This window comes from Schistosoma mansoni, chromosome 4 (genome assembly GCF_000237925.1).
Source record: "Schistosoma mansoni strain Puerto Rico chromosome 4, complete genome".
Taxonomy (NCBI): domain Eukaryota; kingdom Metazoa; phylum Platyhelminthes; class Trematoda; order Strigeidida; family Schistosomatidae; genus Schistosoma; species Schistosoma mansoni.
Genome location: NC_031498.1, coordinates 1,856,291 through 1,872,671, shown reverse-complemented (window position 1 = coordinate 1,872,671; position 16,381 = coordinate 1,856,291). Strand labels below are relative to the sequence as shown.

At 33.6% G+C, this 16,381-nt stretch overlaps 1 protein-coding gene across 1 annotated transcript in view; it reads right to left on the bottom strand.

Annotated features, from left to right (window-relative positions):
- The window catches only part of Smp_172580 (mucin-like protein), a gene marked incomplete at both ends in the record, with an annotated part of 62,302 nt that overhangs the window by 21,378 nt on the left and 24,543 nt on the right, over positions 1 to 16,381 (bottom strand). Inside the window, one exon of the mRNA XM_018796517.1 lies at positions 124 to 712. Coding sequence (XP_018651651.1) covers positions 124 to 712 — 589 coding nt within the window. The remainder of the gene's footprint in view (positions 1 to 123; positions 713 to 16,381) is intronic.

Genomic DNA, 16,381 nt, shown 5'->3' with positions numbered 1-16,381 from the left:
TAACTCAGAGAATTCGGTAAAATCAAAAACTTAGATGTCATTTACTCCAATGTTTAGATAAACGCAAAAATAGATTTGCAGATTAAAAAATAACGTCCAAAGGAGTAACAAACACCAACTTACTACTGATGCTTTACACAAAGTCGCTTTAAATACTTCATTTGTATCATTGGTATTTGCTGGAATCGCCTGTGAATCGACATCATCTGAAGTTTCCGGAGTTGCTTTTGGAGGAAGACACTCTGATTGACCATTGGTTCCATTATTATTACTGCTTCTATTACCACCATTAATACAATTTGAACTAGATCGTAGCACTGTAGATTCACTTGGCAGTTTTGTACGCTTAGATCTTGCACGTGGTAATGTTCCATGAATACTAGCATCTAATTGATCATTATCCAAATTATCATTTGTATTAACTAGTGATTCACCTACTTTGTTATGATGATTAATATTGTTAGGAAGAGTGCCACTATCATTATTATTAGTAGTAGTAGTATTGTTATTGGCATGCAACTCTAAATTACTCAATGTTAATTGACTACGTTTAGTACGTTGTTTCGCTTCCAATGCTAATTGTCGTATTTGCGTAACTAAAGCATCAACTGGTTGACCATTTGGTGGGCTACATCTAAAGAAGAATTTGCCATCACCAGTGGAACATCTTCGACCAGCATCAACACGTAGTACACCATTGGATGCACCAAATCTAAAAATGTACAAAACATTTGTTATTGTTAAATATGAGTGGTTCATTAAAACAGATAGAACTTTTGGAACTCATTTTAAAATAAAAGTCTTGGATTCAAAACATTCATCCTGACTAATCACATTCAGTACTAGCAAAAAGAATTGAGGAAATTCGTATCTGAGTAGTTAATGAAGGTTTTCTATACTTTCATGTAACATTCTCAAAGAATAAAAGTTCTTTCAAGCTAGAAAAGAACTTCCAAGATCTGGAGGTACTAAGGAGAACTAATCGTCAAATGATTAATATTAAAATGATTTTAATAATACGCTAGGTCGGCTAACTAAACTTAAAAATGTAAACTATAAGGAACTGGAACATACCATGAATTATGATTGATCAACGTGTTTAAACACTAACTACATACAAAGAAGTTAATACTTTTCTTAGAAGAAGAAATTCTATATATTAAACAGATTACAACGCAGTCACTATTGAATCTAGTGGATAGTTTAAGCGGAAAGTTATTACACGTTACGTTATGATAATTGAGGTACCAAATGTCTCAAAATTAAGTGATTTCGCATTGATTTCAGGACTTGGTCGTAGAGAACCTTAAGCTTAACTCTGACCATTTACTTGGTGTATATCAAGTTAACAATGAAATTCTAGAATGGAGGTTTGTGGAGAAAGTAGTAGTTTTTAATAGCTGAATTCATGAGTCGATTTAAGCTAGACCACCACTGAAAAGGTAAATTAATCTGTACGATTGTGATTGACTATCAGCCATTTCATCGAAAGTCTACAAGCATTAGTTACGGTAATCTTGTGAACCCCAACTTGACGAATAAAACATACCAACACGATTCAGTTCAATAGTGTATGATCCGTTCACTGTGGTATTCAAGCCTATATAACCCAGCTTGAAGACTGAGACATTATCATTGTGCTAGTCAAGCCTTGACTGACTTTATATAGGACTGTGATATTTACAACTGATCGTTCATAAAGCAATATATATTTTATATTTATATATATTTATATATATATTTATATTTATCTAGTTCCTTATTGCTCATCAGATTCTGTCAGTCAATTTCCAATGTGATATGTGAAGCTGGGTGACACTTTTTCTAATCGAACAGGAAGAATCCATTTTCTCAAGATTATATATATGCTTAGTTGGCAAGTGCCGAATAGCACTGAACCGAGGTCAGATTAAGTATCCTGCTGACTATCTTACATTTCAGCATAGCCGTATCAGTTGACAGAGTTCCGTTAACAGCACTACAAGACTATAGAAACATAACATTGGTCATTAGTCAGTGATAAATCCATTGCAGACAATGGAACTTGTATAAAATTGAAAAAAAAAAATTAAAGACACTAATTAGATATGACGGTTGTAGCTTTCTTCATCACAGACGAACAGAAACATACACGGACACACATAAAAAACATGACAAAGCATTAAACATATCCGAGATTCAAACTTTTCTAACATGTAAAAGTTTCGAAAAAAGAACGAACAAACAAATCAACAAAGAAACCTATCCACTAATTAAGGAAAAAGAAACTAAAGTGTACCTTATTTTTTGCTTCATGTAACAGATATATATATATTTATATAAATAATTAACGTGTTAGCTTATTAAATTCCAAGAAAACAACATTACCATACACCTCCCCCCTTGTGTTATACTATCAAGCTTGGCAACTAGTTACTTGTACTTCGTACAAAGTTTATTATTATTGAAAGAGTTAACACATTTTATTATTTTTGTGTAACTAAGAGATAAAATCCAGTACATTCATCTGTTTCTAGGTGAATACAAAGTTGAAGTTGGTCATTATTTCACGGTAGGTAATAACATAGTAGATATCTATATCAGTAAAACTTTCCTTCAGTCTATGAAGGGAATAAGAACCAAATAAATTTTTTAAAAAAACGTCGGGAGTGACGTTAGGCATGGATGATACTGTGATTATGGTCATTTTTTAAGAATTAAAAACAAATAGATGTCTTTATTGTTTATAAAATCTGTGATTAGTACAGTTGTAAGTCTGTAGTAAGCTTTTAAAAGTGAATGTAAACGCGAGGGGAATTAGCTTTTCTGGGGAAGAAAACAAGAAACTCATACTGGACTATTAATGACTTTAATTTTGTATCATGTGTTAAGTAATTTTACTGAAATAACTTGTTGTTTTATAGAAGTAAAATGAGGAGTCTCATAATAGGACGAAACAGCCGTCCAGTGCTTCCAGGTTTTCCATGGTGGTCTAGCTTCAATTGACTCATGATTTCAACTATGAAAATACTAAATTCTCTAAAAAACCCCTTCTGAAGTAGAAATGTGCCAAAAAATTGGAAACTGGATGTAAGTTTATTTTATAACATGACGTGATTTTGCGAATCTGATGCTTATCTAATTCTTTTAATCAGTTTTAGTGTCAACACTCGATATGGATTCTGTTATATCCTGGTGAAGACATCAGTACGGGTAACTCCCAGGACCTAATAATGGACTATTATTCTATATATATATATATATTCTTATTGTTTAACTATTGAGTAACTAGATTGTGTATATCTATATTCATCTTATTATAAGCTTCATTTTGACCTATGAATTATTACTGTACGACTTATTGTTCCTAAATTATATTCAGTATACTGATTACTGTATCCCACGTTCACAGCCACATTTGGCTTGGTTTTGCACAAATATTATTTTCTATTTTATGGTGTGGTGCGGTCTGTCTATCTGGTATATAAACCGAGTATGCTTGAAATAAATGATTCGCATAGATTCATATAGCAGAAGCTGTAATTGGTGTTCTGGACTCAATTAGAAGGGCTAGGTGGACAAGGGATCAGTAAGGATGCTAGACTGCTCATACCAGTTGGACGTCATTGATTGACACAGTCTTGAGATTAGAAAAGTCGTATTTCCATTAGTGGATAGTTCACGTGATAAAAGCCGGACATAAAATCAATAACGAATTAGCATACGTCCTATATTCTTTATAAAGTCACAACAGATTCACAATAAAAATATATCTTCACAAATCACAATCATCTGTTTACTAGTAAATAATTTCAAGAGGTATTCCTTAGAGTTATAGTGAGAAGCTATAATCAGTACAGTTCAACCATTGTCTAGGTGGGACATTTACACATTAATAGGACTGACTGATAGTTGAGTAACATCATAGATTGTTTACAGTGAAAAACGTCAACTATTGTACGTCGGATTCATTGATTTATAGGTTAAACGCGCTTTGCAAAATCTGAAGGTTTTGAGTTTAATTTCCAGTGGAGGGGTTATGGACATGTATTACTGATCAGTCCTATATTAGGATGAAACATCTATCCAGAGATTGACTCAACACTAAAACTTTGTAAATTAAGTGGATATTGAAGTAATAGTAGTATGTTTATTTTACAGAAAAGTAATTTAGTGTAATTTATAAAATAAATGGCGGCGCAATCACAGCCTGAATAGTTCGGAAGTGACGTCTCAAACCGTTAATTTATGTTATGTGTATTCGAATTCTACGGAGGGAGAAAGTATCAGTTACATAAAAGTTCCTGGTACACCAAGCTGAAGAGTTACAACCAGTTTAAACCTAAGTTTAGGGTTTTCTGCCGACTCTCACCAAAACCTAGGACACCAAAACGTAACCCACTCGATGTTTAGTCACTTCGACTAGTGGCTATATTGCAATTTGATTGATAGGATTTGGTCAGTACTAAGGAAGTATACATAAATATGAAATCGATTACTACTCAGTAATCAATGAGTTATCGGAATGTTGGTCAAAATTAAAAAAGATATCTACCATTACTACAGTCAATTGATCATTTACTATAAAAACGGAGTTCGACTGTAAATTTTCTTCTATGAAGCCAATGATTCTAGACTCTAGTTTGTCTAAAACCTTTTAAAGGCATCGATGTGTGGACAGTAAAAGTACATGTGTTTGGTCACCGAGAGTGAAAAGACAAACACAGATTGCCAACTACTTACTATTTTGTGATTTTCTTCCTATTATTGATTCCAACTCTAGACTCACTGAATGTAGACTACTTGATATTGTATTCAATAAAGTATTGTCTACTCTATACTCTAGTTTTCTATTATTTGCTGTGAATCGTGTGTCTGGTTTAACATGATCCCGGTCTATGCATAGAATATCGATAATGTCTACAATATAGCGATCATATCATTTCAGTCATCAAATATTTCTATCGTATAATAGTAGTATAACATAACAAACAAAAAAATATTTCCATTTCTCTGTTCTATCAGAAACTCCATACCTATTTATTGAAATCAAATTTGTGTTCTGATTGAAAAGTAACTGTACAAAGAAAAAACATATAGTATTACACATTAAAACAATACACTAAGTTTTCAATTGATCACCACTGTACACTCAAACTGGGAGACCATAAGCACAACGACTACAGGTACATTTTATTTATGGTCTTTGACCGACTTTGAAGAAACAATAACAAGGTTTAAAATTTCAGTTGGAAAATGATGAATTAACTGCACAATCATAGAAATGGTCTAGTTTTAAGATACTGTTTTATTCATATCTATGTGAAAATGGTAGATGTTCTATGCACAATAGTAAAATAGAGAAAGCTGATTAATTTAGTGTAAATTGTATTTTTGAATGAATGATGCTATCAATAAAGATTGAAGATTAGCCGGTTCTCAATTCAATCATCAATATACGACAAATATTGAAGGAAAGATTCGGACAAGAAGAAAATTCAATGCTTAGTAATTGATATCAGTTAGTGATCGACATTAATTGAAGTCAACTCTCCTAAATAGAACATTAGAAATGTATTCAAAGTAGTATGAAGTTACATGGTTGTGAAGATTGTCTATCCTGGAGTCCCATAATAGGACGAAACGGCCGTTCAGTGCTTCCAGGTTTTCCATGGTGGTCTAGCTTCAATTGACTCATGATTTTAACTATGAAAATATCCTGAAATTACCTTTAAATAAAACCCGATATTGATTGGGAAACCACTGTAAACGTGGAAGTAACTGTATAGAACCTTTAATGTTAGTATTATTAATGCGGTGTGTGCTACTAATGTTGACAGATATAGGTAGTTTGTATCATCGATCGAAAGTGGAATGCCTGGATCGAAGAGAAGGGAACGAGAACAGAGATTGATTAGTATGGAAATGAAAGAACAATCAAGTCTGAGACAATTGATTGACATTTTGTAGATGAAGTATTTACGGTAGGATTTTCAGATTTTAATAAGAGATTCTGTAATTTTTCATTCAAACGCATTTGGTTGTCCCCAATTGTGTTCTCGCTCACAACATGAGTAGTATACGCGCTTAGTGTAAAATAAATTATGAAAGTAAAGAATGATAAATGAGGTTACTATTTCAACTGGTAAATTAAATACTAAATATAAACAGTTTATTCAGGTTGAGAACTGGCGAACGAGTACTGGGAATATCAGAGGGGTTTCTGTGGATATTATAGTAATTTTAATAGTGCTTTCAGGTTTTCCATGGTGGTCTAGCTTCAATTGATTCATGATCTCAACTATTAGAATACTGAAAACGTTTGGATTTCCATTCGGTGAATTATGTGTGCAGTTTCTCATTTCAGAAATGATTTAACTTAAAACTCAACTAATCGAAAGTTGATCGGATTATATTACTCAGTAGCTGGTAGTTGAGAAAATTTGAAATGGGTCTGCTTAAAAGTAAGGCTATTGGTTAACAATAAAGATACATTTGTGAACCTAGAGTAGTATGTGTTTTTAAGGTGACAGCTCCAAATGTATCAAATGTATCCAGAAACACTGCATTAATTTTATGAATACCTATACTCTATCTTTCTATTCGACGATGGAAACCCAGCGCTTCACATGAAATGATCATAATCAATTTTCGGATATTAGGAAGCACTAGATGGTTGTTTCTTCCTAGCATGGTTCAAATTTCTTACTTCAGTCAATCCACGATATTGGGCAACTATCATCTATTACCAATAGTGAGTGTTTGTTTCACAATCGATATTATTGTACTCTACAAATCTTGTGACCAGATTGGTTAAAATTTGATATTTGAATTAACAAAAGGTAGTCGGTTTATTTGAAATCTATCAGTAAATTATTTAAGTAATTATGGAAGATACTTAAAATATATTGTCAATCACTGAGGAACAATCTAGGTGCTTGTAAATATGTGTATTGGTCCAAGGCATCGTGTTTTAGATGAGTACAGGGTTAAAAGAGGTTACATAAATGAAAAACAGAAAAGTTGAAACAGTGAGTATTATTTCAGTGGAAATTAAAACATACATCTATGAGTTAAAATGAATGAAAACGATCAAAAATAAAACTTATGGAATAATATTAAACCAGTAGCACAAGTTAGTCAGGTTGCCCTTAGTTTTATTTCTATCTATTAACCAACGTTGAGCATCGGGTTGAGTTGTATTTGACCATGATCAACATATAAACATTCACCTTTATTGATGATTATTGATGAACTAATCAGGCCACCTACCAATTGTATCTAATTGCAGTAGAAATCTCCCTCCTAACTACTTCACTCTATATGCATGTGGGTAATTATGATCATGAATTCGACTGTGGAAGAGTCAAAATATTGACCAGCTTCAACATGAGATAAGTTTTAAAAACCAGGTACTCACATCAATCAGCAACTATCGATATATCTAAATAGATTCAATTTATTATCCGGTAAAAAAAAGGGATAAACAACCACAAGGCAATAAGTCAAATTATGTAAGAAGGCAATCATACAGAATATATAATCTGTTCACTAGTCAGATTTGAGATGATTGATGGGTATTTAAAGTGTTATCATCAGCTTAAAATAATCAACCTCATAGTTACAAACCTGTTAAGTTTGTTTATTTATTTAATCATAAACCGATAAATATTTAAATTACTTCTCACTAGATTAGAAAAACATAGCCACAGTTGACGAAATTTTGGGCGTTAATCATAAACTACTTGTGAGACATATGTGACAGGTATAAAGTTATGTTAATTGTAGCATGCATTTATATGATAGATAAACTCATGAATCCAACTACTAAAATTATTACAATCTCCACAAATCCCCATTCTGATAATAATCATGTGCTCACGAGTGATTAGCTTCAAGATGAATTTCTTGGAGTTCTAGTAAGAAGCCGTGACCAGTATGGTCCAATCCGTGTCGAGTGGAGTTGGTTATCCACCTCAGACAGTAGATGAAGGAATGAAAAAGATCACGGATCGATTAAAGTCAGACATTAACACCGTTGAATGCCGACTAAATGGTCTAAAGGTTTAGGATATACATGTGAAAGACAAGGCCTTTGGCCCGAATCCTATGTGCGGGACTGTAGGTGCGCACTGCTGAGGAGTTTCATACTAGGAAGAAACGACCATCCAATGCTTCCAGATTTCCAATAAGGTTTATTTGAAATTGAACTATGAGTGAATATTTAACTTTTACATGTAATATATACACTTTTTAATCTAGGCATCAAACTGATAAATTTATGGATCGAGATTTTTTGAATGTTAAGGCAATATGGAGAATAATTGAAAATGACACACATTGGAAGTAATATTTTGAGGCATTAATATTTACCTTTTTAATATGCATGTATTCAATAGACACTTAGTTTCTGGGATTTTTATATTCTCCTAACTGTAAACTTCCATCTAATTCAATGACTGTTGTAACATTCTGTTGTATCCCGTGGAGAATTATGAATAGTAACTTTGAGAACTACTTATGGACATATGTATGATATGTATATTTCCTATTGTATAATTGTTAAGTGACTAGACTATTCTTATTCGTGTCCCTTTTATTATGGGCTTTATTTTGACCCATAGACTATTATTATACGATTTACCATTCTTGAGTTATCCCTAGTCCATTAATTACTGTTCCCCCTATTCACAGCCACTTTTGGCCAATTATTGTACAAATGTTATTTTCTACTTTATGGTACGATATGGTCAGTTTATTTGGTATATAAACTCAGTATGTTTGAGAATATTGATTCATATTGTAGAGGCTGTTATTGGTGTTGTGGACTTAACTGGCTTGACTAGGCAGAAAGCAGGACTGATAAGTACTCAAGACTGCTCAAACGGCTTTTGTATATCATTGCTCTGATCGATAATTCACTGCTCTCTAATTGGCGGGAGTCAGCACGTTCATTTAATCAAACAGGGCACGTACGCACTCACACGATATAACACATTTCTTTTCCGTTTTCAAATTAATGTATCGTAAATTCTTTATAATTAAGCACATGTAATTAGTTATGCTTACACGAGCTACCTTATTCTCCTGTTCTGATTGGGGCTTGTAGGCAGGGATTTTGTGTCGGCTAATAAGAGTTAAAATATCAGGTCATGTAGTAAGGACATCAATAATGTTGGTTCAAGCATAGTAGGCTCAAGTTCATTTCACTAAGTATGATAAGTACAACACTATGACAAGGTTTTCGGATATTTTAAAAATGTAAAATCAATGTTGTCAAGCTGTTTGGCATAGCATCCCTTTTTTTATTAAATCTGACACAGTGACAATAAAGAACTCTATAAATTAATATATCTCATCTACGCAGTGGCAATCAGTTGTTTTATTAATCCCTATGTACCAATATTTCAGTAGTTGTACACATTTAGACTCATATTGATGCATAAAACGAAACATTTTCAATGTGTCTGAAGTAGTCAACTTGTTTTACGCCAGGAATTACCTATTATAGGGATCATTTCTAGGATACACCATTTCGCAACCTTAATAATATAGCTAATCTTGATAAATACAAGATTACCCACTTTCCATCTACATGGTTAAAAACACCGTTGGATGCCGGCTCAGGGGTCTATCGATTAAGTGCTCCGGTGCGAGACTGGTAGGTCCTGGGTTCGAATTTCACGAGGCGGGATCGTGGATGAGCACTGCTGAGGAGTCCCAAAATAGGACGAAACGGCCGTCCAATGCTTCCAGGTTTTCCATGGTGGTCTAGCTTCAATTGACTCATAATTTCAACTATGAAAATACTAAATTCTCCACAAAACCCCTTCTGATCTAAATACAAATCTTACCACGAATAAAGTTAGTGACAGTGATTGTTTGGGATTAAAAGAAACATAACAACATTATTCTCATCTAAAATCAAAGCAGTTGAGAGAGTGTATCAAATAAAAACAGTTTTGTAATGTAGTTAAAAAGTGCATAAGAATATGGAATACTTATATGAGTAGAAATATTAACCATGTTGCTAGAAATACAAAACGTTCCTTCATAATCTTTAATGAATTAATGTTCAGTATTGAGATGTTTAAAACGTTTTCTAGAATGATCTTACTTACGTATTATGTAATTACTATTAGGGTAAAGTAACAAGACAACTGTCAATCAACAAGAACGATGTGAGTTGTGTAGAAAAGGATAGTTTTAACATTTTTCAAAGCAAAGCTTACTTTAACCAGTGTTTCGTCAAAGAATTTTAATTATTTCATTATTTTGGAAGCATTATAACTGGTAACTAGCATAGTATAAGTTGTCAGTGTAGTGTCTGTGGAGATTATTGAATATTATTGAGACTATTAACCCATCAAAGTTAGACGATCACTCAAAACCTGGAAGCATTGAACAGCTGCTGGCCCTGGTTTTAGTTCCGGATGGTGGAGTTGTGGATGTGCACTGCGGAGAAGTCGCATACTAGGACGAAGCAGCCGTCCAGTACATTATAAGGTCTTCTAGTCATGTAAACTACGAAAATATTTTAGTAATATTCAATGATAATCGCATGTATACAAAACAGCTAATCTACCCATATATTCCCCCAAATGCCCTGGTACAGCCGAGAGTGGGGAGAGTCCGCTCTCCCTCTCGAAATGCTCTCACATGGCCACGCGTATATAGCCTCTGCCAGCGAAGTCCTACTCACTGCCTTCTCGCAATGAGGATGTTGTTTACGAAATTGAGAGGATGAAAAACGAGTGTGTGGCGGCTTAACCGGGTTGGTGGACGCGTAGGAAGTTGGAAAACACTGATTTCAAACCAATGATGCATATGGGCTCCAGAATCCTGATGGAACAAATGGCGTATGAATCAATCGTTGGTCACCTGCTACCATGGGACCGAGCCTCCTTACGATGCTCCACCGCCTTGTGGATCAGACTTTCAGATCAAAGGCTCCGGATGTGGCCCACTGGGCAGTATCACAGCCCTCATACAAATCGAATGAGATTTGTGCGGCGCATATGTATCTGGTGCTTCCTTGTACCAATATTTATGTGTTTAATCAAATAAATAAATAAAATAACCATATATAAAAAATACACACACAATCATGAAATTCTCCATATTAGATTGGTTAAATAAAGTTGCATACATCCTAATCCAGACATTTCATAACACTGACATTATGGCACATATACAAAAATATTAATTGTGAAACAAGAAAATAGATTCAAATTAAGATATTACAGGTTTCACGCTAAGCAAGTTGGTAGGTAGATAGTTATGTGAAACTTGTTATCTAGATAACTATAAGCTTACACACATCAATAAGAAGAATACACCTTATAGAATATCAGTTAGCACCACCTTGTCTTTTATTGTGAATACGTGTTTTACCTTTAATCTGATGTACCGACTACTTGTTTAGGCTTCGAGCATGTGATGATGATTAACTCAGGTAAATAAATAGTAGCGTATGAATTAAACTACTTGTAACTTGCACAAAAAAAGATAATAAATTTCGCTTTAATAAAACAGAGCACGGAATTTCTTTAGATAATGGAGTTTAATAGTCAGATTGATGAATAAGAATTACACATCCTCAAAGGAGAGACGGCGGTATATGAGTATTTTCCATTCATGTCAAAATAGAGACTGATTCGGTTGATGAATACATCTGTCTATCTGTTTGTTTATCTTTCTATCTGATATGAAACGCTTGTAATTATTAAACAAAGTTGTCAGGCAAAGTTAAATCTTTTTGATAATTATTAATTTTGTAAGTTGAAACTATTTACATGAGAATAAGTTTTTGTCCGAGTAATATACTGTGAAAAGTGATCTGATCATCTACAGAGTTGAATGATAACAACATGCGTTTCGTCGTAGTTGTGACTCGTCATCTGGATGTAGCTGAATCACAGAGTTGGTGTTCACTCCGAAGAAACCGAAGATAACTCGATATACATGCTATTGGTCATTACTCAATGGTCAGCTAATTGTAAACACATTTCAGTTCTACAAGAAGTTAGTCGCTGACCAAACAGCTCAGTGGTAAAGTCTGTGACTATAAAGCTGGATAGTTTGGGTTTCAGTCCATTAGAGAGCATCAGTTCCCTAAAGATTACAAGTACGATTTACTGACGAATGCCAGAAAGAGAGGAACTTAGGTTCTGGGTCTATTTTCAAATACCTACAAACAGCAGCTTACATAAAGATATATATTAAGATTGGGTCTAGCCAGCTCCCTCATAGCCATTTTTTCAATTCGGAAACATAAAACATTGTTGAAATGAAATTATAAATATTTACTATGCGTCAATGATACTTGATTGACTTTATTCATAACATACACAAGCGAAACTTTTAAAAATCGATGATAATAAAAGAATGGTGTTTAACACTGTTTAAATAAAACAATTAAGTGACCTAGTATATCAATCCATCATTGTTAAGATCTTGTCTCCATGCCCTTCTCAGCTTCTTCTTCTAGAAAACCCACCGAGAGTTAGGCGTAAAATAGTCAAGCGCACAGATGATATTTTAAATCCTTTTATAAGGTATACTGTAATTCTATGAAACTACATACATTTCATCCGCTAACCTAAATTAAAACTTCTATGACAGGGGGACAAAAAATATGTAAAATTGTTTCCTTTTTAATAATTATTGTTATTTTTCCAACGTATGTAGGATGGTGGGACTTAAAACCATGAAATAAATGAATTTGAATAATACCTAGCAACGACTGTTGTTCACTTTTTATTGGGAGCAACCGTAACAAAAAAATATATTGACTGGTCAAGAGATAAAAAACAAAACTATCCAGTTAGATTATTCATACCACGAAGCATCAGAACTAAGATCTAAAGTAGAAAATGTTTCGTATTATAAGTCATTAACCTATTTCATTCACCCACTTCCTATCAGTTCTGTTTGGCGATATTTAGTCAAAACTCTCCGAATCAAGCCAAATGCGTTCATTGATCTGTACAACTATCATCATATAGAAGTCAAAACATTTTATTAAGACTTGAATTTGGGATATTATACAGTAACGACCAATATGAATTCATTCCGAGTCAATATAAAATTTAATTATTCACTCACCTAAAACACTAAATAATAGATCAATAACGTTGAAAATTGATTGCAGTCGGGAGATTCTAATGCTGATTTCAGTAATGATTGTAATCGTGTTTTCTATTCAAAAGTCCTCTGGGATTTGACCGTCATTAGTGGTCGAGAACTAAGAAAAAGTTTTGTGTTTCTACTTTTGGTTTAGTCCTCTAATTGGCCAGTTGAAGATGTAACCTCTAAAATTTAACAATCTTCAATAAATCCTATACACTAATAATAAACATATGCTCATGTGTGACTAATTTTAAGAGGTAATTCTCGGAATCCCAATGAGAAGTCTTCGTGAGTGAAGTTCAACCATTTCCAGTAAGAGGCCGATATTCACAAGTATAACTCAATGATGGCTGTGCAAAATAGTGTATTGATAGATATTGCAGGCAAGCCTCTACCTAGGACGAAACAGCTGTCTAATGATTCATAATTTCTAACGGCTACCTAACTAAGATCAGCTTGTAACACAAATCCATAAAATTCAACAATCTTCACAAACCATCTTTACATTATTAATATTATTCTATCATGAAAACTATCTTCAACATTAAATCAATCTTTATAATTCACAAAATAAGCATTTAATAGTTTATTAGAAGGGGGTTTTGTGTAGATTTTAGTAATTTTATATAGTTGAAATCATGAGTCAATTGAAGCTAGACCACCGTGGAAAACCTGGAAGCACTGGATGGCCATTTCGTCCCATTGTGGGACTCCTTAGCAGTGCGCGTTCACGACCTCGCCTTGCAAGGTTCGAACCAAGGACCTATCAGTCTCCCGCGCGAGCTCTTAACCACCAGACTACTGAGCTGGCATCCAATGGTGTTAATGTCTAACTTCAATCAATCCACCAAGTTGAGCAACCATTCACCATTGTCTTCAGTGAGTTGATATCTCGCAACAGACCTGATTGAACTCCACTGGTTACTGCTTCTCACTAGAGGGTTCAAATCTCTCGAGGCGGGACCATGGATACGCACTGCTGAGGAGTCCCACAATAGGACGAAACGGCCGTCCAGTGCTTCCAGATTTTCTATGTTGGTCTAGCTCCAATTGACTCATGATTTCAATTATATAAAATGTAATACTTTAGTCAGAAATTAGAAAGTATGGAATTCGGACCAATTTGTATTCATATATTTACATATAATAAGCACAGTTATTATTACTTAATCATTAATTTCTCATTATGTCTAGACATTTGTAAACATTTGTTTTCATTATATAAATATAATTCCAAATTAAATTAATAAAAAAACATGTTACTTATGTCATATATATTTTGTCTATAACCAAGTAACTAGTATCTGAGCTCCTATTCCACCACCCCCCTTGTACCCCACCGAAATATATATATGTATATATATATATACATTCGTTAGAGTTCATTTTTTGCTGTATATTTACAATCAAGTAACTGACTAGATTAACTACCACTGGTTATTATCGAAATTTTTTTTTAATCTCTAAAGTAAATAATCTCTCATTCATAGAAAAATTTCAAAATTCTTTATGATTTACATAACCATAGTAATTGAATGAATAGTGATACATTTTACATTGGTTACATGATATCTTGTTTCATTGGTTTAATCAATAACTTAACATGATGCATAGGTATTTTAGGTAAAGTACTTTCTGTCAATCGATTAGCAACCTGCTACATTAGTATAAGCAAGATGAAACTATTAACAAAGAACTCATAGCAACAAATGTATATTCTAGAATTCCTCCTAGTTTAAAGGTATAATCATTATGATATAGATAGTTATGTTAAATGTATTGGACTAATATATCTATTATTATAGATAGTTCAAAAACTGTTTGGTTAGTAGAGTTTTCACCTGGATTGCAGCAATGAGGGGTTATAATAATAATAATAATAATAATAATAATAATAATATCAGTGGTAGTAGAACAAATCAAGCACAGAAAACAAGACTAGAGTAGAAACAACAAGTTCGTAGGATATAAAGCATATGACAATTTTAAAACAGAAGACAAAGAGTGGATGCATTTGGGCAATTGAAACTAATTCTAGGCTAAGTCATCATTCATCATTTGGTTAAGGTAATTATGTGGACGCCAACCTGGTAGTGAAAATCGTTTGACACTGATATAAAAACCAGAATAAACATTAGATGACAGAGATAATTCGATAATGAAAAAAGATAGTTTCCCTTACTAAATCAACAGGATTCAGTTCTACGAACTAAGATTGGATAAACGAGAATTCAAACATTTATTCCCTTTTCAACAGACTAATTTTACATATTAAGTGATCCCGAATCATGAGATTAGATCATTAGTTATTTATTGATTTGTAAAAGGTATATATTAACAATGATTGTTCAGATTATAATTACGTCATCTAATGCTTTACTGAAGTTTCATCATATCATGCATAATAAATTAAGTGTTTGAGCCCGGACGTTCTAGGTTTGATTCCTGATTGTATGGTCATGGATGCGCACAGATGAGGAGTCCTATACCACAGCGAAACGGTCATCCAGTCAATGTTACGACAAAAAAACAAATCACACATTAGTTAGTTTTGGAGTCCCTGCGATCAAACCATAGGACAGGTGAGCAGTTGTATTGATCTAGTCTGAAAGTTGATTAGTTTGCCTAAACTGTCTATCAAGTCTAAATGACCTTCGTTTAACCTATGACACGATGATACTGAGATAACAGTCAAAAATAACACCTAATGACTATTGGTCCAGAATGCCATTACACAAGCTCGCTTTCCCTAATTGCCTGATTAGAATACAACATTACAAGCGAATAAGTTATAATCAAACAACCAGAATTTATGAGCCACTCATACAATAAGGTAGGGAACGTAATGATTTGACTACAAATCAGAATGATTAAGGTATTTCAATATGGGCATAACTGTGACATAAGTGGAAAGGGATTGAGTGGTGATTGGAAAATAGATAATTATCGTTCTATAAGCTCCTATTCTAACTAAAATTCTGAAGATATGTATTTAACCCGAATAGTTCATGTGCGTTTTGGCTGTTTGCCAAAATGATTAGTGACATTAGTAGTCATATTAATAAATCGTCTTGTAGGGCCAGTGAAATGTCACTGAACCCTAGCCAAATCATCCGGCAGTTGGGTTACTAAATATCGAACAGATCATCGATCCCCGTCAAGGTCAAGGACAGTCAGCGTGCATCAGTTAATCATACGCCATGGACTGGCCCATGCTGGAGTGGTTCTACTTTCGCTTGTATCTACTTTAACTAATATATTCCTGTAATAA